Here is a 25,736-nt window from a genome sequence, read left to right as displayed (position 1 = left end):
CATTTCCAATGAGACAGAAAGCTCTGATGGGAAATGTATTGGCAGTAGATATTTAAGTGATATTAAAGATCACTGACATTTAGTCATGTGTTGGAAGAGAAGTGCAAGGAAAAGCAAAGCTTCCTGGCGTGATTAGTAGAAGGAGCGAAAAGCAGTGCTGAGTTTCTGACCTTGTGGTTTGTGGACTTGTCTCTGCCAGTTTTGTGCACAGCCACGTGAGATGTTACAGAGTTTCCAGCTGGATGGAAGTCTAAGCAAGAGCTGAGCACCAGGATGAATAGGACTGTTATTCTGTAGCCAGAAGTATCATGCATTACCTCCACCGATAGCACTGGAAGCCGCTTTTCTCGTTGAAGCTTAGTGGATCCAAATCGCAAATTCTGTCAACACTAAGATGCACCAATAAGTGTGATTTTGGCTCAATTAACGCCAACCGCTATAAAAAAATCACACTATCAGTAGTCTGTGAAGAACAGTGAGTATAAGACAGATACAATCTTAAAGGGGCGTTATTGGCTTAAACCTAGCATTTAATATTTAATGAGTCTTTGTTATGTAATATTCTTTAGTGCAGCATTGCATCCCTCAGCTTCATCGCTTTAACAGAGTTCACATTTTGTGATCCTTTTTGTTTTTGTCCCTCAGTGTTCTCTAACTACAATACCCATCATGCACTATGCAAATACACTGTGCAACCTTTGGGAAATCACTGTGATAAAGAAGTCCTGACTGTTAATCTAGCCCCTCATAAATAAAGACATGATATTTGGCTTCCTAGCAGTAATTTAGCTATCTGGCTTCCTTCTGCATCAGCCATCTAGCAAGAAAACAAATCTGACAGCCTGTCCTCAAGTACCTGCCCGGAAGTGCCTGAAGTTTTTCCGAAGTTCCTCCCACCTTCAAGGTACATAACTGAAAAGAGTTTTCTAAGACTTTAATCTGAAAAATCTCCCTATTGTGGCAGTACTCTAGGAGGCAAGTAGCCAAATTTACCATAGATGATGAGTCACTTTTTTCTTCTTTCCCAGAGTGCTTCATTAATTACTAAAAGCTACGGTCAGTTCACAAGCAGCTCAGTAACCCTGCACTTTAATGTCCATTTCAGTGTGTTTTAAAAAACTGGAAATGCCCATATATAACTAAATATGCATTAGCAAAAATGAGTTGCAATTAGCAGCTGTAATTCCAATAGCACATTGATAATAATGAAACCTTTCCATTTATCAGTGAATAATGTATCAGTTTTTGAAGTATCAAGTAAAGTATTTATGAAAGTATTTATAAACTCATTTATGAAATTTTGCACCTAGCAAAACTTTGAAAGCCCAGATAGATGAAGGTCTTGCTACACTTGAGAAATGCAGAATATACAGTGCTGATGTGATTCTAAAGGAGGTCTGCTGTCCACATAAAACAGTACTGGATCATTATTGGATTTGCTGTGTTTTGCAATAGTGGTCAAATATGCAGCCTCTGCGTGAATATACTTCAAAGCCTTCCAGACATCCGTGGTTAATGCTCTTGTGATATGTCGACATGGCTTTCAAATATTAGATTGGAATATATTGTGATAAGGGTCCTTGAAGGGGTCAAGTCCTCATTAAAATCATTATGATAATGATAGTTTATACATAATTCAGCCATGGCCTGCACACTTCTCAGTTCTATATCAGTCAAATCTGAGATCTATTGTCCCTCTATTCAAATGTGTCTCAATGCTGAGCTGCTAGCAGGGCTCTAGATGATGTTTAAGTGGATATGCTTCACGTCTTCGTAATTTACCACTGGGAAAGGTTCTTAACCATAATTGCCATTATTTCAGTTACATCTCGGACGAAATGCAGATTCAAGTCGTCTTAACCTCTGTTAAATTGCGTCTTGAGCGAACATATGCTGGAATAAAGGCACGAGAAAAACCCCTCAGGGTGAAGAGCAGTGTTACGTGGGCATCTCTGTTATTGTATCAAGTCTTTATTTATGCTGCCATTGGCTCTAGGTCTTCTTTTCTTCAGTCATCTGTCAGCTTTTCATCTCTGCCAGATCAAACGAGCTCTGCCGCCACAGCTTATGGGTCACTGTCATGATAACGGCGGGGGTCTCTTACCCAGGACTACGCTTTCACTTTTCACACACCCCTTATTCTTTATCTGCCTTTTGCAGTAGAGTTGTCACACAGCGTGATGAAAAAGCTGTGTTATGTTAGGATATGGACTATCAATATGTCTGGTTAAAGTTGGCTGTAAGGGGAGGAACCTGCGGCAGGTCTTGTGTTGTAAGCAACTGACCATCCAGATGATACACAGAATAATATGAAAGATATCAGGCAGTGACATGTCCTCAGTACAGAGGCAGCCATGCCTTCATGTTTTGCAGGTTATTTCAGTTCTTTTTGTGTATATTTTTGTGTTTAATTTTCAAAGATGGCACAATACCACTTACTTTTCTTATTGAGATACTGTAACCTTGAGAGCCAAATTAAAAAAAGAACTTTTTAAATTGAGACACTTCACTTAACAGGGCCATCTAGAAGTGTTCAAACAAACTCAGACTCTCCTTTCCTACAGTATGAAATGCATAGCCAACAGCATGACTTATTTCTGCTTCATACTTTGTGTCCCCAAAACGGTAATTTTACTTTTCTTTTCAAGTAATTTTTGAGCACTTCTGTTGCTCTGTACATCATGATCAACAGTTATTTATGGATAGAAGCAACAGAAATTACAGACATAATCTGTAGTGTCCATATGCCTGGATGACGTGCGTGAACGTGCAGAGAACTCAGAATTGAGCACAACACCTGTTTCTTGAATGACTGCCCACTGTGTTTAGCTACATATTTTTGTTTGTTTTTGTAGTTCACATTAGGTCATATTGTGACGTAAACCAAATAGACAAGTCTTGGTAAACATAATGAGGAGGCAGATGCAGTTTAAGTGGGTTGAGAGAAGTTTTGGGAATGTATATATGCAAACGATTTGGGTGACTATTGACTTCTAGTGTTTGTTAGCAACATTAGCCCATAGCTCCAGTGCTAAACACCAAACGTGTATTGGCTGATCGACTACATCTGACATCTGACAAGTGGAATATATTCCAATTTCTTTTGTCAAACTATTTCTTGAAAAAAAGGAATTGTGACTGTAGTTTGTATATTTCATAGTATATCAGAATTTAGATCAGATCAGGATAAAAAAATTCTGCTTTGCATCAGCTCAGTATCCATATACTTGGTGTCTTTTTGGTGCCATCTCTAATAATGTAGACATTTTTTGATATTCGGTGAACATCTAAGCCTCATTTTTTAGAACAGTTTTTCCACCAGACTTTACGAGACTACAGTTTCAAGGCTTTTAGCTTTAACTGAAAGCTGAAGCTTATGTTTGTCAGTGGGATGGCAAGAAAGACTTGTAAGGTAGTTCATCAAGGTTGCGAATTATGGATTAACTGACTGGGTTAAGATTGGCAGTGGGAGCTCACTGTATTAATAAGGCTTGACTGCTACCATTTGGAGAGGGAGAAAAAAGATGAATCTTCTCTCTGTGTCCTCATGAAGTCTATAATATATCTTCATTTTAACAGAGGCTTAACAGATGTCAGTTAATGAAAAAAAAAATTGCTGCTTTATAACAAATGTGTCTGGTTTAAGGTAAGAAGTGGTCTTCAAAACTCCCAGTACAGTAGCTTCTCGCATTCAGTGCCAGTGGGATGATGTATGAGAAGAAAGCCTCAACAAGCCTCATTGTTGTGTTTCTGTTTGTTTTTGGCTCAATCAGCGACTTGTACTTCCTCTCCACGTGCCCACCTCCTCTGCAGCACATCTTTCGCCGCTGCTGACATCAATTTGCCCCTTAAAGCTAAGCGAGATGGGACAAAAAAAAAAACGATTATATGACAAAGAGTGAGGCGGGGGGGTGTGTCATGCGTTTCATTCAATGTTACATTGACATAAGAAGCTGGTAGAAATGGTGAAATTTTATTTCACAATGAACAAACTTTGTGTTTTTCTTTTTTTTTCTTCCTCAACCTGAAATAAAAAAACTCATAATAGTTTTGCATTCAAAAAAGGGACTCTGGCTACGAACCCCGAAGTGATTCTTGAGAAACAATTTCACACTCCTGGCCCTGGAGGCCTTTTTTTTGCCTTTTAAAGTGAGAGAAAAATCATACACTCTCTTGCAGGCATCTGGAATAGGACTTTGACAGGGTCAATAACAGCTAGCTCTCAGTAATCAGAAACACAGAGGCAACTGTAATGCTTTCAGAGATACCCCTCTATCTGCATCCCTCGCTCCTCTCCTCCGCCGAGTACTAAACCCTGCTCACCCCCATCTCTCCAAAAAGGAGCGCTCTGGATGCCTTACAGCTGAAAATGGGTGATAAGATTTAGAATCTTCCAGTGGTGCTTCCCCTCGCTCCTCACACACTTGCATTCGCACGCATACATACAGAAAGGACTGGAGGAGGGGTGGAGGGGAAGGGGGGGAGGTGTCGCATGAAATGAAAAGTTGATAATGTGCACAACCCTCTCAGGAGCGGCATGAGGTTATCACTGTCTCTCCATTCGGCGGGCCGTAGGAGGGCAGTGATGGAATGAGAGTGGCTCCCCAGACAAGAGTTTGATTTCAGAGAAACGTGCACATTGTCCAGGTGGCCTATTTGAGCGTAGCACATATTAAAATAACATGACATGGAAAAAAAAAAGCCACCTGCTGTCATCAGCTTGACGGATGCTGTATGTGTCCGTGATTGTATCGGAGTGGGTTGCCAAATGCTTCTAGTGAAGTGCCTAAACAGCAGAAATGACATGCACTGTAAAACTGTATGTTTAGGTTCCAACCACTTTTTTGTAACACTATTTAAACAGCAATGTAACAGCATTTGAGAAGAAATGGGGGAGAGCTTGACAGTAACATCAAATAAATATCACCGTTAAATGGGAATTCTGTGATTTTTCACAACTTCTGCATGATTCATTGTTAGGATGAGAATAAAATCATTCAGAATGGTTTGATGGCAAATGTGCCATGGTGACAGAAACCAGACACTGGAAGCATGTATTGCTCCCTTACTGAAAGTGCTTATACAAAATGCTTATGGATACGCTCCCTGAGACATTGTTTTATGTTAGGTTTGAGATACCTTTGGCCTAAAAAGTATTTATTTTTTAAATCAGTTCATGGTGGAGATGGAGATGGAAATAGTACCACATTTTTTTAATTACTGTTTTGACATAATTCAACATTATATATATAAACAGGGTTGGGAGGGTTACTTTAAAAATGTATTGTGGTACAAATTACTGATTACATATGATATTAAATTAATGCAATCTGATTACTTTCTTAAAATGACTTTCTTTAAAGATTGAATTGAGTTGAATAAAGAGAAAATCATTTCAAGAAGACAACTCTAACCTATCACGAGGCAAACAGGATAACTGCAGTTTTATGAAACTAAATGATATAGGTGACTTAATGTCTGTGCTTTAAATGTGGAAGTCAAAAGGTCAGTCTGGTAGACATCCTCTTTCAGACCCTTCGTCAACGGTAATTATAAACATGCCGTTCTAAAAATTGTAACTGACCATCATTTGTGTTCTGTCTACTAAAAAGTCTATACTGGGTAAAGGTTCATGTAATGCTGAGACTTTGATTGTGATATAACTTGTTGACTCAAGTTACAGCAATGCACTGAAAACTAATCACATGAAAACTAAGTGGAGGGATGATTGTTTTACTTACCAGTAATCATAATTTAGACATATTAACATATTTGCACCCATCCTTCTTAAACTACTGAAAAAAGAATAATTAATGCGAAAATTAAACTAACTTTACTGCTTATGAGGCTCTGTTCACATTTCACTGTTCATCTATTACATGTTATTCTTCTCATTTAATGTTAATGTTAGCCCACTTCAGCACATTAGCAATAGTTAAATTTCTAGCTAGTAAAACAAAGTAAAATGTTTCATTTTATGTGGCAGCAAATGAACAACACAGAAAGTGTTTTGACAGAACATAATAATAAAAAAAAACCTGTGTTACTTGACAGGTTTGTGTCAGCTTGACATCAAAGTTGACAAATGCAGCCTTTTACCTCTGCCACTTATTAGAATAAGCCTTATATATATTAATGTTTATAAAGGTTTATGTTAGCTGTCATGAATGGCTTCTGTAATTGTCATGTACCCTTATGAAACCTGTTATTTTGTTTGGTTCATTTTATTCTAATTTGTCTTAAAGTTACATCAAAGCAAAACTTAAACAATAATGCAAATGTTGACCAGACAGAAACCACAGTTCCAATATTTTTTTTTCCCAAACCGTTCTTTCAAAACGATCGAACGCAGCCGGGAACATACATTTTTTTGTTTTCTTCCAGTACCTCTAAAACTAAAAATAAACACTTGTTTTCACTTATTTTCATTTGGTGTTTAAGTTTTTAAATCATGAATTCTTATTTACTGTTACAGTCAAGCTTTCCCTTAATTATCTCCTAAACAGAGAAAAAGCTCAAATAAGCACATTGCACCTTCAAAAAACCTGCACCCTTGAATTTACAGTACATTACAGTGTGTTACAAAGTGTAAAAAATGTTGCGTCAGGCCAGTAATATCTAAAGTTTCTTGTGTTCCCTGTATTATTGATACAGAGCCTTTGCCCCTACAGCCACTCCAGCCATCAGAGACTGTACATAATCTATCATTCCCTCAACATTTCGCTGTTATTGGTTATTTGTTTTGTGCACATTGTAGCCTTTCAGAATCAATGTTTTCAATCATTTAAAACAGATGAGGGTTGTATTTGTTTTATCAAATAATTTTCTGATTAAACTTTATTGGTTTTTAGACAGAGTGGTCACGTTGCATATTACTGGAAAATCTTTTTCAAGTGCACTAGAAGTGTGAGGTACTCTGCTTTGATAGTTTTGCTGCTAGCCCTAAGTGAGCTCACTATAATCTCTCACAACCAGTAAGTTACAAACGAATGTGTCCTATGGTGATCAGGAAAATACTGTATACGTGATAAGAGGATTGGGCCCGAGACAAAGTTCCATGTCAGCAGACATTATAGCTGTCATTATAACGGTCTTTTTATAGCAGGACACTATAAAACACAGCCAAAATTATATATGCAACTTTAAGGATCAACAGAAATAACTATAACTAATGAGCAAGGTTCCTAAAGCTCGAAGTAGGCCTACATCTTCAAAATATGTAAAACAGTTTGAATAATAAGTTGTCTAGTATCCTGATGTGACCACCCTGTAGTGAGAGGTCTGCAAGGTGACCAACATTGTACTTTAGCTGTTAAGCTAAGGCTGTTAAAGCTGTCATCTGTAGTGTTCCAAAAAGTAAGTTAGGAGTACTCTCTGCATAGCTAATGTTTTGAAGCCTGTCATTAATGACTTTTGTCTGATATTGAGGAAAAATAACTATGCAAAAAGAAACTTAGCAGCTGTTTTCTTGCTTTCTTACTATGCTAAAGCTTCAATATATATATATGTGTATATATATATATATATATATATATATTTATATATATTTTCTTTTACAAAATATTTAAATATTTTAGAAGCTTCCACTACAATATTTGACAATGTAAATATTCCATCATTGCAAAACTCCCCCTAGATGGAAGAGTTTTACCCCACAGTCTATCTCTGGAACACTCATAAAAACCAGTGACAGCCATAAAATACTGCAGCCCTTGATCCCTAATCCAATAACAGCACACATATTAGACCTCTCTCACACAAACCTGTTATACTTTGGTCACTATCAAACTTTTAGTTTACGTTATTTTACAACTATTCATAGATCATTTTTACTTTTCTAATATGAGAGACACCCACGATTTGAAAGCTGCTTGGCCTGATGGGAGCTTTAATGAACACATCAATCCAACAGCAAGTGTTAAAGCAAAATGGAGTCCCTAATGGCTTTACTGGACTGACTCCAGATTTTACTCAGTGCAGAACATTATACATTGTGTTAGTCCTTTATCTCTCTGTTTGTGTGTGTCTGTCTGTCTGTCTGCTCAGCTATGGATCTGTCTACCTGTCTGTGTATCTGTCGATGTGTCTGTCTGTCTACCTGCTTATCTGTGGAACTGTTTGTTTGTCTACCTGCTGATCTGTGGTTCTGTCTGTCTGTCTGTCTGTCTTCCTGCTCATCTATGGATCTGTCCGTCTATCTGTCTACCTGCACATCTGTGGATCCATTTGTCTGTTTGTCTACCTGCTCATCTGTGGTTCTATTTCTGTGTCTGTCTGTCTGTCAACATGTGTATCTGCCTATGTATCTGTCTTTTTGTCTGTCTGTCTGTCTGTCTACCTGCTCATCTGTGGTTTTGTCTGTCTTTCTGTATTGTAACGTGTATCTGTCTGTCTATTTGTCTGTGAACTTGCCTATCTGTCTGTCTGTCCGTTCATCTGTCTTTCCCTCCTTTCTTTTTCCTTCAAGCCTTCCATTGTGTCCTTTCTTTCTTTCTTTCTTTCTTCTTTTCTTTCTTTCTTTCTTTCTTTGTGTGTTCAATTTCCTTTCCTTTTCCTTTCCTTTATTTTTTTCTTGTCTTTCTGTGTGCAGGGAAAGTTCTGTAGGTTTTGTACAGTGAGTGGCTGTGTGTGCTGTGTGGGATAATTGCTGGTGGACAGTTTTAAATGATGACTGAATGTGTGTGAGCTAATAAAGCAGACTGGTTAATATCCCCCTGCCAAAGCTCTCCTGCAGACATCACTGAAGAGCCTGACACACCCTTTCTCTCTCACTCTTAATTGTAGTGGTTTGCAGACTTTCCAACTAAATGTCAAGAGTAGATTTAAAAGAAGCACAGAAAAATGCATAAAGCTAAGTTTCAGTTAAATGTGAGCACCACCATTAGATTAGTCATTAGTAATGGAATAAAAGTCATGTCAACATGACAGTGTGAAGTACGCTTAAAAGTTAGCGGTACGGTTGTGGTGATGGAGGATTATGAAACAGAAGTTACCTGTTGATGAATTCCAACCAAGATTTATATAACTGTTCTTTTCCCTCTTAAACACAGCAGTTACAGTAATTACTGCCTCAATTTAGCCAACACACTGTTCTAGCAGCGTCTCAGTGTGCAGTAAGAAGCCTTAATTTACTGGAAAACGCATCATTTTGGTCCACTTTAGCCCTGAAAGCACAATAAATTGGTAAGCATGGTGATACATATGAAAAACACACACACACACACACACACACACACACATATATATATATATATATATATATATTTTTTTTTTTAATGTTACGTTCATAAGACTATAAATGTGTAAATTTTAGCTCCAGCTGCTTGACTTCAGTCTGTCAGATTTGAGTCATTATAATCTATACTTGTACTGGTGTTTTAGTTAGCCAGAATCGAACCTGTTGTGGGGTCAGCAGAGCTGTTTCCATGCTAGCGCAAGCTAAAGCTAGCAAGCTCCTCTCTCCTTATTACTAGCCCTGTTTAACATTGAGCAATTGTTGGATAGATGATTTGACATTTATTGAATGATGGCTTGAAAACTGTACACTGCTTTCATGTATCTGGTGACCATGTTAGCAAACATTTTAATCAATTGTAATTTTGAAATTAAGACGGCACAAAAGCAACACAAATGCTTTTAAACCATTTATGACTTATTTATGCTTTTGCATGCAGTCAGAAGGCATAGAATGTGCACCTGAAACTGGCACAAAAGGTTTAGTACATTGGGCCACAAGTATATACAGTACTATGCAGAACTCAGAGACCACCAGTCTTGTATTTAATTTCTAGTCAAAAGTATCAGTAAGTACAAACTATTCCTTGTTTGCATCAGGGAAAAAACCCAGACAGCATATTTAAAAGAAAATTAGACAGTTTCATCAAACAAATTAAATATCAGAATTTTGACTGTGTCCACTCTTTGTCCTTTTTAACAGCTTCCATTTGTTTCAGGAGACTTACTTTGTTTTTCAAAGAAATCTGCAAGGATATTTTTCAACACCTCCAAAGTTCAGTCTTAGAAGTTGGTTGCATTTTCTGCTTCTTACAGTCCAAGTAATCCCAAACGCATTCAGTGATGTTGAGGTCTGGACAATCCTTGGTTCTGAGAGCACCGTCGACGTCTTTGTTTGGTTTCTTCTCAGTAACAGCTTCTTTACAGCTACACGTCCTTTCAAACCCATAGTGTTAAGTTGTCTTCTAACAGTGGAAAGATGGACAGAAATACCTGTGGATTTTTTCAGATTTGAAGCAAGAAAGAAGCTTGATTTTCCCCTCTCTCTCAAAGATGAAAGTTTAAGTGCTGTTTATCTGATGGTGGCAGGTTTGATGGTCTACCAGGTCTTGCACAGTTAGAACTCCCTTTTTCTCTAGATCTTTTAATCATTTTTTGAACTCCAGTTTCGAAAAACTCCTGTTTTCTCTTATTTTTCTTTGACTTTCCCCTTCATTATACAAGTGGAGCTTGTATCTAATGTCCTCAGAAATATCTCTAGAAAAGTTAGTTTTGACTGAAAATGAAATATAAAAAGGGTGGTCTCTGACTTTTGCACAGTGCTCTGTTTACTTCAGTTGTAAATGCTGAAGAAATAGTTGGAAATATTTTTTTTTCCTTTTTATATTCGACCTGCGTAGACTATCTTAGCCAGACACAGCAATCTGAGTGCGGGTCATTGGGAAGGTAGACGATGGGCAGTGCAGTCACTTGCTACTCCGTCCTCCGTCTGACACGCACATCCAGTGGCAGTACTGCTGGCTCTAATTGCGGCAATAGAGATGTAATTATGCTGAAAAGGTCACACCGGTTGTCTTCAATTAATACAGCAAAGAGAAAGTGACTGAGTATAGAGAGAAAATGGCAACTCAAATGAGTCATAATGTTAATTTAATTCCGCTCATCAGCTGCTAGCATTTCTCATTCCTGGAAAATGGGATTACTCTGTTCTGTGTCATATCTCATATTCTCTGCTTTAGCCATTGGATACCAAACAGATGAATATGTGTCGTGCTTTACGTAGCTTAATTAATGACATTTCGGGTATTGTTGCAGTGGTTCTCTGTATAAGTGTGTGCACGTACAGTTAGCTTGAGCCTTTTTTAGGGTTTTTTATTCATTCATTCCTTTTGCGCTGTTAAAACTGTACAATTTCCTCTGCATCCGGTGAATGCTTCCACAGAAATTGCTGTTACATCACTTGGCATCTTATGCTGTTGCTTCAAAGCCTACAGAGGACTGTGCTGAGGCCCAGTAATGGAATGACCCTTAATAGCTTTTGGTCATTCTTCCAGTCATTATATAAATAGATAGCTCCCACAGTTACAATAGCTTAATTTAATTATTCTGCCTTGATCATGAGAGTTGTCTATTTAATTGGTCCTGGCTGAGGCTCAGCCAGATATTGTTTATTGTTAATGGTTATTGCTTTATTTGCCTTTGAGATATTAAAGGACCAGTATCATTTTTCTTTTCTTTTATTTTTTCCCGGCAGCCCACTTTACAATTTTTGTGATTGTTTTTTATGTATCAGAAAAAAAAAACCTTTTTGTACTTGACCAGTTTTTATTCTCTCTTTATTGAACGGACTGTTAGTGTTGCTATGCCTATAAGAGTGATGTATGTGAATGAGCTGTGTGCTGATGGACTATCCTGTATTGTGCTTCATTCAGGAAGCAGCCCAGGTTGAAACACTCCTTATAACTTCAGGGTGAATGGTTGGGGCTGAACTGCTGTAGGCTGAAAAGGTAGATAAATGTAATGTGTCATAAAAAACAGTTAATTTAAAATGGGCTATGTTTGCAGCTTATTTTCCATGTATGTGCTGGGGTGTTTTAAGTTTGTTTAAAGGACAGCAAGGGAGGCAAAACTCAAAGCTGAACCCAAACTGAAGCTCCTAATTAAAATAAAACCTAACTCTGGTTGCCAAAGCTGAATCTTAAGCTGAACTATGCAGGTGAGCAGAGCAGCTGCAGACGGGGCAGTGACATCATTAGCTAATTTGTGCGCTCATAATTCATCTTTAGTTCAGTATTTTCATGGTTAGGACGACAAAACACAGAAAAATAAGGCTTTGTGTTGAATCTCTTCACAATTGCAACAATACTGTAAACTGCAAGTCTCATTTCATTTTTTTAATATCAGTTTTTTCTGGCCCCTCAATTTATTTGCCTTGATAACTGCTTTTCTCACCTCTCGCTGTTCAAACTTTGTCCTTACAGTGGATCAGGGGTCAGGAGTTATGATGCCACTGTAGTTCTGAATCTTGATAGGCCAGATCATTTGGCACTAGCTGCAGAGGAGGTGATGTCATCAACTTAAGTGCTTTGATGTATGTATGGTTTTAGCACACTGGTATATTACTTAATATTTATAAATGAATGTTACCAGTAAAATTTACTTAACTGAATTGTTAATGAAGTACAAATCTTTTCATATAGTAGTATTAGTGATTGCTATTTTTATAATAGTATTTATTTTTATCCTTTTAGTTTCTGTGTGGTTTCATGTGTAATAATACGACATGTGCCTGTTATTAGGCGTGTTGAACTGATAAAGCCTTCCACTCACAGAATGCCTTCCTCACAAACGTGAACGAGGGTTCATGAAAGATTTTTATGTTATGATTACATCGATTATTAAGAACAGAAAAAACAGGCTGCTTCGCATGGTTGGGGTTTAGCTGTTTTATTGTTCTAACAAGAAGCAAATTATAGCCTGTAAATTATAGGAATTCATTACACCACCAAATTACCAAACCCCACCTAGAACAAGCTTATTTTCTCTGCTTAAAAAAAAACACCGCTTTGTGCACAGGGGCACAGTCATACTGGAACTGAAAAGGGCCTTCCCCAAACTGTTGCCACAGAGTTGGAAGTAAATAGTTGTCTAAATGTTTTTGCATGCTGTAGCATTAACATTACCCTTAACTGGAACCAAGGAGTCGAGCCCAACCCCTAAAAACCCAGACCATCATCGTTCCTCCACCAAATTTTACTGTTGGCATTGTACATTCTTTAGTATTCTTCTGGCATCAGCCAAACCCAGATTCATCCACCATGCTGCCAGAAAGTGTAGTGTAATTCATCACTCCAGAAAAGATGTTTCCACTGCTCCAGAGTTACACCACTCCAGCCGACGCTTGCCATTTCACATAGTGATCTTAGGCTTCTGTAGCTGTTCGGACATGGAAACCCCCTTTCACGAAGATCCTGATGCACAGTTCTTGTGCTGATTTTGCTTTCAGAGCCAATATAGAGCTCTGTAGTGAGTGACACAACAAAGAATAGACAATCTGTGCGTGCTACGCATGTTAGTGCTCAGTGGCCCTGCTCTGTAAGTTTGTGTGGTCTATTCTTCGTGACTGAGCTGATGTAACAGTACAGAAATTTCGCAAACTGACTTGTAGCAAGAGTGGCATCTGTTCATACTGCCATTGTTTGTCTGTGCTAACACCTGATAGCAATGCGTGTGCCTGAAACACTGGGCATAAGGTGACCTGTAATTAAGATGGGTGTCCACAAACATTTGGCCATATAGTGTGCCACAAAGCATATCATAATTACAACATGTGACCAGGCCTGCACAAAACAAACGGGAGTAATTTTCCTTTCCACTTCCACCAAACAGCCACAGTATACCTCAAATGTATTTGCTCAGGGGTGTGTGTGTTTGTTCATGTGTGTGAGGTTGCTTGCAGTGTGACATGTCAGTGAAAACACACATTACCACTGCTGTAAACAGCGCTGGCAGTCTCCAGCTTCCGTGTCTGCGTTGGCATCTTTAACATTTGGAAGTTGAAGGTGTGTTTGTGTATGTGGAATACGCACGTGTGTGTGTGTGTGTGTGTGCGCATGGGGTGACATACTAAAGAGTGTGAGATTCGTCTCGCGTGAGACCCACAGGGAGCTGTCTGATGAAGTGAACTTGCAGATGCCCTGGACCTAAATCACTGACTTTTTCCTGAGCTGTAGTTTTGGTCTGTCATAACTCATTTGGAGGTCCAGGTGATCTAGCTTGATGCTGCATGTATTAAATGATCACACATACCTTTTTGTGGCTCAGCTCTGTTTAAATGCTCGTTTTGATCCCTACTGTATACTTGCCTTCTTATTCCAGTTCATATTAGCATACATTGTGTGCATATACCTTTAGTAAGATTTTTTCAGTGCTAGCGTGTACAGTCTTATGTAAAAGTTTGAACACTCCTGGTCAGATTACACAGTTTTTGGATTATCTATGTTAAAATAATTTAACACATCCTCTCCGGGAACTCAAATATAACATGTGTATCATGTTTGGTGCACAATTTCTATTTTTTTGTGGAGTGTAACATGCTGGGAAAAATTAAATGTAAAATATAAATCTAACCAAAACAAAGACAGTTGAAGACATTCAGGTTACATATTCTTTAACTTTCATATTGCAGTTTCACAGTAAATCATACACCGATCAGGCATAACATTATGACCACCTCCTTGTTTCTATGCTCATTGTCCATTTTATCAGCTCCACTTACTATATAGCTGCCCTTGTAGTTCTACAATTACAGACTGTAGTCCATCTGTTTCTCTGCATACTTTGTTAGCCTCCTTTTACCCTGTTCTTCAGTGGTCAGGACCCCCTTGGATCCTCACAGAGCAGGTACTATTTGGGTGGTGGATCATTCTCAGCATTGCAGTAACACTGATGTGGTGGTGTGTAAGTGTGTGTTGTGCTGGTACAAGTGGATCAGACACAGCAGTGCTACTGGAGTTTTTAGACACTATGTCCACTCACTGTCCACTCTATTAGACACTCCTACCTTGTCAGTCCACCTTGTAGATGTAAAGTCAGGGACGATAGCTCATCTGCTGCTGCACAGTTTGTGTTGGTCATCCTCTAGTCCTTCATCAGTGGTCACAGGACGCTGTTGGCTATTCTCAGTCCAGTAGTGGCACTGAGGTGTTTAAAAACAGTAGCACTGCTGTGTCTGATCCACTCAGACCAGCGCAACACACATTAACACACCACCACCACGTCGGTGTTACTGCAGTGCTGAGAATGATCCACCACCCAAATAGTACCTGCTCTGTGAGGGTCCATGGGGGTCCTGACCACTGAAGAACAGGGTAAAATGGGGCTAACAAAGTACGCAGAGAAACAGATGGACTACAGTCTGTAATTGTAGAACTACAAAGTGCAGCTATATAGTAAGTGGAGCTGATAAAATAGATAATGAGTGCAGAAACAAGGAGGTGGTCATAATGTTATGCCTGATCAGTGTGTAGTTAGTACTTTAATATTGATGTAAGCTTGTGATGTTGATGGAGGAGCCTGTTTTAGCCTGTTAGCTCACGCTATTCCGCTTTTTCCCCCAATACCATTATTGAAATCTTGTGTTGATACTAATAACAATATTTTCATACCTCATTACTTGATTTCTGTAACATAACATTAACATAACTATGCCATAACATACGCCAGTTACAGACATTCAGGTTACATATTCTTTGCTTTTTTATATTACAGTTTTATAGTGAATCATATAGTAAATACTTTAATATTGATGTAAGCCTGTGAGATTGTTGTAGCCTGTTAGCTAGCTGATCAGCCTTCTAGTTAAGGAAATAGGTTGGCAGCTCTTCAGTTTAAACAATGCCAAGTTCTTAGGTTGTCAGTACATGCAAGCTAAATAGCACAAGCGTTTTTCAGGACTTGACACAGTAATACAGAATTCAGTTGTTGTGAGGAGGTCATAAGTGTGCATATATTGAGTATTTTAGAACAGCTTTGGACAGATCAGATTTTATGACCAGAACTATCTGTTTTATAATACTAAACTGAGCACAAGAGATCTTCCTTGACAAGTCTGTCATGAGCTTCTTAGAAACTGACTAAGCTTTAAAATGAACTATTTTTAATTGAAGCACTTTATGTAAGATGTGCACCTAAAAGTAGTCTATCATGCTCAAACCACTTAATAACCCTGCTACCCCACAGACAGAAATACACAGTTAACATCACATCACACAGTGTGAATCTGTGCTATTTCAGGCCAGATTTGTTACAGGACTGAGTCAAACTCATTCTTTTTCCCTTTAAATATCCAATCTAGCATTATCTGCTGATGTTGACCAAATACCTGGCATTGGAATGGTACCATTAACGTTCAGAGGACAGATGAGCCCCATAAAAGAATGACCGATAATAGCATTGGGGCATTTCACCTCCAGTCATTTTCAGAATAGATCTACAGTTAAGATAGATAACCGATAGATAGATAGATACACAAAATGGCCTGATTTGTTTGTTCCCTCTAGATTGATGCTTTTGAGTATGAGTGTCCTGAAAGTGTTCAATTGTTCATTTTGTACAAACTCTCATAATATCCCCAGTGTTCACTTGACACACAAGCGAGAAAGTTGTAATTGAAAGTGGAAATGTTGATTCCATCACTTTTGGAAAGCAGCTTTCTGACTTGGAGGGATTGGACAGTGATGTATCCCCTGCAGCATCGTGAACCCAGTCTGTGCTGAGCCCCAGTGGCTACGAGGCCTGGCTAATTAAAAGGGCATGTGTGCGGTGCGGAATGATGCTGTGTTGGGGACATTTGCGCTTTGATGTCAGCTTTTATGAGCGGCTGCCGATTGAGTCACGGTCACCCAGAGGCGCTGCGCCCGCGGCTTAATGGGATCCAAGCCTGACCGCGGATCGTAATTCTCTAGACTGCCTGCGGATATGCTCTTTGTGCGCGTCTCTGCCCCAACCTTCGGCTTACTTCAATGCATCGATTCAGAAGAACCGCTTTGGAACTTGGGAACTTTAGTGCCATTTATGAGACGCTGATGAACAAGTCATGACATTATGCTCCGAGAATAGCTGGACAGTTCTCGAGTTTGTTTGTGGGCTTCAAGTTTCTGAATACCTAGCTCTCTAAGTGGCTAAAGTGCTACTTCTGTAGCACTTATGTACCGATTGGTTGCTCAAAGAGACAGATCCAGACAGTCACTGCTGTCCTCTAGGCCTAGTTTTTGATTAGATGCATCAGCAGGCTTCTTGTGCACTGGAATAAGATGTGTGCAAACCTGCTTCCTCTCAGACTGGTCACGTGCTTGATACCTACTTTAATAACCGAAGTTTGGAAGTTTGACGATGTCGTTTTTTGTTGTCCTCTCATTTTTTTCTCTTGTGTAATTCTACTTGAACATTTTTAGGTCTGAATTTTAAACTGGAGTCTGCTGTGGTCTGCACCTCGCTGGTAAACACTTCTTGCTAGCATAATGGTACTTGAGCATGGTTGCCATGGCATTAGCTCTGGGACGCGGTGATGTTAGGGGGGCCAGAGTCTTTTGATCGTGCTTGAAGACAGACAAGGTCCAGAGACCATAGAGACAGAGAGGAAAAGAGAGGGAGAGTAATGATGATTAATACCCTTGTTTTGAAAGCCAGTCAGGAACGAACAGCAGGTAGCACCTCCAATACAATCAGCACACCTCCCCTGCTCTGCTCTCCTGCCATAGCTGATCCCCACAGACACATCAAATGGTTTGGAGTTTGCCTCTTTAGCATAATTATAGTTGTCGATGCAACAATTAGAACCTGGGGGTAAGGTTGTCCCGATTTTTTATTTTTATTTTGGTCTCCCAGTCTTGATTCAGATGAATCATATCTTTTGAAATGACCATTTTGTGGTGTCTTGATTATGCTGCCTTTGTTTTTCAAATTGACCTGCACAGAGTGCTCCTTTTTTCAGCTTTGAACATGATGTATCCACTCCAGTTTCACATGCACCTAGCCTGTAACCATGTTTTGACTAGTTGCGCAAGGCCAGGTGTGATCTCATAACAAGTTTGTCTGGATGCAACTGTAAGAAATTTTGGGCTAAATGTGGAAGGGAATAAGCTGAGTGTGAAACATCTAAACCAATCCAGTCCCCTCAAGGTGGAGCTCCAAGTAGAGGGGACAATAAGCTTGCCGTTAGCTCATGAATGCAAAGTAAGTTAGCTGAAAAGTCTCCGCAAAACACTACAAATAAGCGTGGAGATGAGTGCAGAGAACACATTCCATGCGATGAAAATAAGCATTACCTATTTCAAAGGAAAAACAGTTCCATTAGCTAACGATATTTTTCGCACTAGCTTGTTTTGTGTTATCAATTGTAATCCACACACTTAAAAGAGCACATATTTGAGGAATTTGAGGGCAATGTATTCTTGTCAAGAGATCACATATGGACCCATGACACTAATGTTTTGACAGAAGACGGCTATTGCTACCGCAGTCCAAATGCTGCCGTAGGTCCTCATATTTTGCATTAAAAAGTTCCACTTAGTAGACATTTAAACAGCTTGAAAACATGCTTTACTGGTGAAAGCTATGTTACGTCTATAGCAGTGGTGTAAATGGATCTTAAAGAGCTAAAACTTAGCCTTAGCCTTTATTTGTAGACAGTGAATCAAAATAGGTCCCATCTTGTGGACAACCTAAATAAAAGAGTTTAATGTAGTAGGAGAGTTTTTGAAACCTACCTTTCACTCTGCAGCCCACATTATCCATATGTGGAAACTAAGCTTCACAACCAGCCCATTTTGAATTCATTGTTTTTGTAGTGTCACAAAGACCAACACTAACACATATCCACCTATTCAGCTTATAGCAGATTAGCTTACTTATTCACACTCTATAAGGCGTCTTTCAGCCTTAAACAGCTGGGTTTTAATCCCAAGGAATAAAAGGAGGTTGGAGAATGCAACTGTTTTCAGTTATAAAACCCCATCTTAAGCGGATGTAAAATACAAAGGAAGAAAATACAAGAAATATGTAGTATATAGGCTCCCTACAATGAGCCTGTTTAAAGTTTGCATTAACGTGTTTAGTGTCATATCTGGATAAACTTTGGCCGCATTCCATTTAGACTTTTCTTTAAAAAGCGTCCCCCAATGTGACCAGATGAGATCCAACTGTGCTTTTAAAAACACCTCAGCACATGCAACGTTTCCATTTTACTTTTGTTTACACTTTTTTCCCATCACAATGCAAGTGGACAAGCTTGGTTTTATGCTTTCATCAGCCTGGAGTGCATGAAGGCTCTTGATTTCAGGCTAACTTCAGCCTCTTGTATCCTCCATCTTTCATTTCGCTGTTTTTCTTACCTGCTAGTCAGCAATCAGCAGATGCATTTCCGCTCACATAGTTGCACACGGATAATGAAAACACATTCCGTTTACTCTTGTGTTAAATGCGGTCAAGATCTGTCTATGACCACCTCCAGATGTGGTTTGAGTGATCCAGTCATGTCTTGGGGCTGTTTAAGCCTGGCTTTTCGTGCGTGCATGTGAAATCTGAACGGGATCCGATCGCCAAAAATTCATTTTAATTTGAGGTGTAAACAGATTTTATACATCTTTATTGGCTGCGATACTGATTTTTCAGATTGGATCGAAATCCCTACATAGTAGTATTGAGTGAATTGTAAGATATATATCTGCAGTGACTGCAGGTAAGACTGTAAGTTATGGTGCCACAACGACCTCGCTAGGTTTGGCTCCGGAAACCACCTCATTATAGACAGACAGATAGAAACACGGGCATGCACTCCCTGTGGCAGTTGACTCTTGCCAGAAGGTGCTTTGCCATGCTGGTGAGGGTTATTAATTCGAGTGCCACATCACTTTAAGAAGGGAGCAGGTGACAGCAGCCCCACTCGCATCACCTCACCATCCCATCTCTCTCTCCCTCTCTCTCCCTCTCTCTCTCTCTCTCTCTCTCTCTCCTGCTTTACACCTCACCTCATATTTTTCCATTTAGGGCTGCTATATACTTTGTCATTATGTATGACTTTGTATGACTGTGGCATAGAAGGCATATTGTTACTGTCATTTAAAACTTCATAACTATAACTACAATTCATTTACACTAGTTGAAAAGATCAGCTGGGCTTTACATTCTGTGAACAGCTCATGATGAATAGATCAATAGGAATGGACTAAGATTTCTTCAAATAAAATCTTATTACATTAACATTCATTAAAGTGAATATCTTTTCCTTCTCTTGTGAAGTTACCATTTCAGAGATAATAGTTTGTCTTTGCAGCAGTGTGCATGTCTGCAAAGCCTGTCTCTGAGTGTGGTGCACTTCTCTTCATGGGAATATTATATACCGTTGCCATGTTTAAGCAGATTGATGATTGTACACACAAGTTGACACATGCATACATTCTATTAGGGCTGTGTACTGTGAACAACATATCATATTGGGATTATATTGCTAGACATTACCTTAAAATGTTTTCAAATATAGTCAAAATAGAACATTGTTAGTTCATGTCTATGGTCATACTGAGGGCCCGTAATACAGAAGCCCACTTTTTGCTTTGCTTTTTAAAGAAAAGAGTAGATGTAGAATGTATTGTTAGTTTAAAAAAAATATATGGTTCACTCTTCACTCCATATATGTAAACTAAGAGTTTGTTTTGAATTCACTGTTTCTCTGATGTCATATAAACCAACATATTTCCATATGCACACCTACACAGACTACAGAGGTGTAGTCCCACCCATTTGTGTTATAAGGAGTGTTTCACTATGGACTGCTTTTTGAATGAGGCTTAATACAGAGCAGCCAATCAGAACAGAGAACATTTGCATACACTCTATGGCCAAAAGCAAAGTCCATCCTCACATCGTCCATAACCATCTGGTTTGGTTTTTCCACCTCACAAAAACGAGACAAACTCTAGTGCATAATCAGGACAGTGGAGAGGAGCATTGGATGTAGTCCACCAATGCTACAACAGCAGGGTGATTAAGTGCGCCAGCAAAGTAACAGCTGACCTGTCTCATCCTGGACATCACCTCTTCCAGCCACTTCTCTCTGGTAGAAGATTCAGGGCCACCAAAACCAGCACAACCAGACATGCTAGCAACTTTTTCCCCTGTAGCACTCATTAACCACCTTACACTTTAAACCAAACCTTTTTAAATCAAACTAAACCAACAAACCTCCCTACAGTAACTCCTCTGTAACATAATGCTATTTGCACAACTGTACAGATGTTAATTTTTCATATCATTCTGTAATATTCTGTGTATATATAATAGTTTTTATAGTATATGTCATCAGACCCGCATATGCATAGGCATTCTTATTTGCATATGTATAGATTTTCATACATCTCTTTAGCTCTTTTCCATGGCTCTTTATTATTCTTCATTATCATCATCATCTTCACCTTAAGCTGCTTCATCCAGATAGGGTTGTGGTAACTCAATGCCCAGCGACCGCTGGGATAGGCTGAAGTACCCCCAGTGACCCAAAAGCATAAGTGGCTTACATTGTGTGTCTTTATTATTCATTATTCTTTATTCTATTTATTGTATTTGTATTTTAATTTTCCCCTAGACAAATACCCGTGAACAGTCTGTTTGCTTGTCTGATCTTACATGTTATACATGTGTGCACTCACGAAAACAAATTCATAGTATGTGTAACATACATGGCAAAATAAAGTGATTCTGATTCTGAATCTGATGAAAGTCTGAGGCTGGTCAGAATGCTTACAGCACGCAGCAGAATAGTGGGATTTGATAGCTGGAATTTACACATTGCAACCTTATAATAGAGATTAACAGATGGTATTGTGCAACCCTACTTTTTAGCAGTGCATATAGCCATGTATGCTTTTAAGAACATATACTGAACAGATTACTGGTATAATTAACCACAATCGCAGTGCTTTGGCCTTCCTCTGCAGCCACTTTCACTATGTCAGATGCTCAGATGATGGAGAGCTGTAACACACCAAACGGGACAGCAAACACACATCCGTCCAACCGTTCATTGACCACCAAGCTGAAATACCTGTTTAGCATAAACATTTTTAATTAGCTGTTTATTTTTCCCTCTCCGCCCACGTTGGTAAAACGGGCAGGTTTTGCACGGGCACACTCTGGTTGTCAGACTTGCATGTATTATTTATTGTTTTGGCGGTGTCGTTTTTAATTGGATCGTTTCTCATAATTTTGGATGCAGAGTTAAATGCTGGATCTTTTTGATTGTCACCTTGCACAGAAAGTTTTCCTCGCCTTTCGTCGGATATCAGGAGGGACTCTTCAATTATCCCACTCTAAGCTTTAATGAACCGGCGCTCTCGTGGCTTTTTGAGATGTAAATGCCATTTGGCTACACAACTAAATGGGAGCAGCACGTGCGCTAGGTGGTGCGGTGCTTTTTCAAACCTGACGAAACACTTCTGACATGAAAATCTAACCTTTGTTTGATGATGAAAGCCGGCCTAATTGTTCTCTTTCTGCGTCCCCACCCTCCGTTCCCCTGTAGGCTAAGCACTTCCCCTCCAGCTATTGAGCCTCTTCTCTCAGTCAACACCTTCAAGACTACACCTCTCACGTTCCCTGTAAGACTGCTCATGCATGCATGCACAGTCATAGAAGTTTTTTTTTACTTTACTTTTAATACATCTGAACTTGGAAGGAGACCTAATCTTTGCTAAGATAATGTCTTAGGCAGTGAGAGAACAATGAGGCTTTTTGCTGCATCAGAAATAGACTCAAGACTTTTTTTTTTGAAGAGGACTGATGAACGGTTTATTCCTGGTTGAGTTTACAATGCATGGTAACTCAGCATAGGTTGCTACCATTGTTGAAAGACTTAAGGCCAAGGTTATGTGGCAGCAGACCTGACTGGTGCTGGGCTTCTTATGTACTAACATAATGTCTGTGAATGTGCTGTGCTTTTCTATACAGCATACAAAACTGTGTAAAAGTCAGACCATTTATTTGATTTCTGGTCAGAATGGACATTAAGTAATTCATTTTTCAGCATCCAGAAAATAGCAGAAAACATATGTAACAGAAAATTACGCAGACAATTCTGTGTAATTCTGTCTAAATATCATGTCAAATTGTTGGATATTTTCTCTTTTATCACAGCTTCCATTCTTTTTGGAAGGCTTGCTTTCAGTTTTTCAGAGAAACCAAGGATTTTTTTTCCACACCTCCAAAGTTCAGTCTTAGAAGTTGGTTGCATTTTCTGCTTCTTGCAGTTCAGGGATCCCAAACACATTCATTGATGTTGAGGTCTGGACTCAGGGGGTGGTGAGTCCATTGTTCTGAGAAAACCGCAGCATTTTCCTTTTCTCGGCTACACATCCTTTCAGGCCCATAGCGTTGAGTTGTATTCTTATGGTGAAAGGATGGACAGACCTGTGGATTTTTTCCAGGTCTGAAGCAGTTGAGCTTGATTTTCTCATATCTTTCAAAGATGAAAGCTTTAAGTGCGATTATCTGGTGGTGACAGTTTTGGTGATCTACTAGGTCTTGCACTGTTGTTGAGTCCCATTTTCTTTGTATGTTCACTTTTGGAAGTACCTCCTGTTATTTGTTTTACTTTGGCTTTCCCATTCAGTCCAGTCTCCCCAGACATATCTTCAGAAAAATGAACAACTTGTTCTTAATGGCTCTTTTGGCTGGGAATTAAATAAACAAAAGATGGTCTCTGACTTTTGCACAGTTTTAAATGTATATTTGTTTTTATGTATGTCTTTAAAACAGTTTTGGCATCAACTTTGCTCTGGCATTATGATGTACATAGCATAATGATGAATGATCATGCGTTCCTATACTCTTGGGCAGCGTTTTGATTATCAGTCTAACAATCACAAATCGCAAACCTCTTGGGCACTTAGGTTCCCTATGAATATTTATATCTCATTATTGTTATCGTAGCTCATAGCTAATCAAAATCTCTCTCTCTCTCTTTCTCCCTCTCTCCTGGCTGTGCCGGTGCTGTTTGTCCTGGATCCCTCGATGTAATCAACCTCAGGTGAAGTGCTTTTCAAATATTGGTCTCTGTAACATCAATTTTGTTCCTAGGTGTTCTGTTCCTTTATATTGTAATAACTTGCTGTAGTTCTTGTGTTTCAATATCGAAGTAGGGTTTGTTCTAATACTATATAATGGAACCATGTGTAGAAGTCTATGTTTCTGCAGAAATGAAAGAGAGTGATCAGAGATACGCTTGTATGTACAGGCAAACAGCTTCCTTGGCGTGAACTGTCGAGAAACAATTCCAATATTACACTCCGAAACTCTTAGGTGATCTCATAATGCCGCCCCGTGGAGCGTCAGAAGTGTTTAGTCTCGCTCTTGATGGGAAATATTCATGGAATTCTCCTTTCGAGGGGTTCTGACAGAATGCTCATCTCCTCCCCGAGTTATTGATTGTGTTATTGCGTGCAAGTTGAAATGCTCGCCCCATCAGATTGTCCGGGTAATGATCGCCCCGGACGCTCCTCAAAAAGACGTGTCCAGAACCATCAGCATGCGCCGCTCAAATGATTTACCAGGCCGAGCTGAAGAGAGGCTATCACAGAGCGTCGGATGGAAGGAGGTGAGAGAAAGAGGGATCTTACATATTGATTATCGTTCCTGCTCAGATTGCGGAAGAGTCAAAATGGAGCGAAAGGGGGAGTTAATGTGAGTGGAAGAAGATGAATACAGGGCGAATTACATTGAGACGCCTGAGCCCCCAGAGAGCCCTTTAAATCATACAATCGTACCACGAGTGTTGCCTTGGGGCCTGGGATTAGGGAAATGGTGTTTAGAGTCTGTAATTTTCATGAAGTGCAAGGGTTCAGGGCGCAATGACTTTGTTGCCACACTCAGTTCCTCTGAATGTGACGGGCAGCATAATTCCCTGAACTGTGATATATATGAAGTGGTCTTGGCAATCAATCAGAAATAGAACATTCAAGAGCTTCACTTCCTTCACAATTGCCATGGAAAATGTTCATGTAGGCCTTTCAAAACTCTGCTTAAGTAGTTGATCCTCCCTCAGCCATTTTGTTCAGAGTTGTTACGATCCCAGATGCATTCAGATGGAGTGTTTCAATAGGCCCGTGTCTTTGGCACACTTTCGGCGCTTTAAGGCACACACCTGTTCCTCCGCATCCTTCTAATCCTCACGAATCCTCTGCTGGTTTCTGGAGTGCTCGCAGCAATGTGACCTCGAAAGAAGAGCCTGCTACCTCAGCATCTGGATCACTTCCTGTGTGTTTATTGAAGTCTCTGAAGCTTGCATCCCGGTAGCACGTCTGCCTGTGTTGGGATTACATCTGAGATCCTTCCTTCATGTATGGCAATTAGAGTATTCTCGCATGGCACCGTGCAGTCATACAGGCTAAGTTTTAAACTCTGCTCTATTCATATACCACAGGGTGAAGATATCCTGCAGAAGTAGGGCTTTGGCTGTCAACTGTGTTAGTAATTGAGGAATCTGCAGATTAGTTTGACAATCAGTAGAGTAATAAGAACTCTCACAAGCCCAAACAATAAAAAAAAGATTCTGGATTGCTTTATTGGAAAAAAGATGGAGAAAAATGATGAAGAAAAAAAACACATAGAGTGTCTTAGAAAGGTGTTAGGCAACCACAAGTCACCAGAACACCAGAATTCAGTACCCTAAGGTACTTCCAGGATGCCAACCTGGAAGAGACAACTCCAGTGAGGATACAAATAGTAAGAAGGTGATCAGTTAGAATAACTGTATTGATTTGCAGCGACCCTTCCTGCTAGCAGTGGCCAACAACCCTTACCAACCTGGATCTCACATGCTCCCCTCCCCTTATAAAGCACTAATGCTTCTGATCCAGTCACTCAAGGACTGAAGTTAATCAGTGAAGCAGGTGTGGCAGATTGTTGTTGGAACAAGACTCTGCAGGAATGTAAAGATCAGGGTTGGTGAT

General features: G+C 39.5%; 1 protein-coding gene across 2 annotated transcripts in view; it reads left to right on the top strand.

Annotated features, from left to right (window-relative positions):
* The window catches only part of fbxl17 (F-box and leucine-rich repeat protein 17), a 335,686-nt gene that overhangs the window by 132,588 nt on the left and 177,362 nt on the right, over positions 1-25,736 (top strand). The window contains exon 8 of one of the 2 annotated variants that reach the window (XM_036578785.1): positions 23,816-25,359. The exons of the other annotated variant lie outside the window; for it this stretch is intronic. Coding sequence (XP_036434678.1) covers positions 23,816-23,819 — 4 coding nt within the window. The 3' untranslated portion in view covers positions 23,820-25,359. Of the gene's footprint in view, positions 1-23,815; positions 25,360-25,736 lie in introns of those variants that run through there. 2 annotated transcript variants of the gene reach the window in all.

Source organism: Colossoma macropomum, unplaced genomic scaffold, assembly GCF_904425465.1.
Source record: "Colossoma macropomum unplaced genomic scaffold, Colossoma_macropomum, whole genome shotgun sequence".
Taxonomy (NCBI): domain Eukaryota; kingdom Metazoa; phylum Chordata; class Actinopteri; order Characiformes; family Serrasalmidae; genus Colossoma; species Colossoma macropomum.
This window is presented reverse-complemented; position numbering and strand designations above follow the sequence as displayed.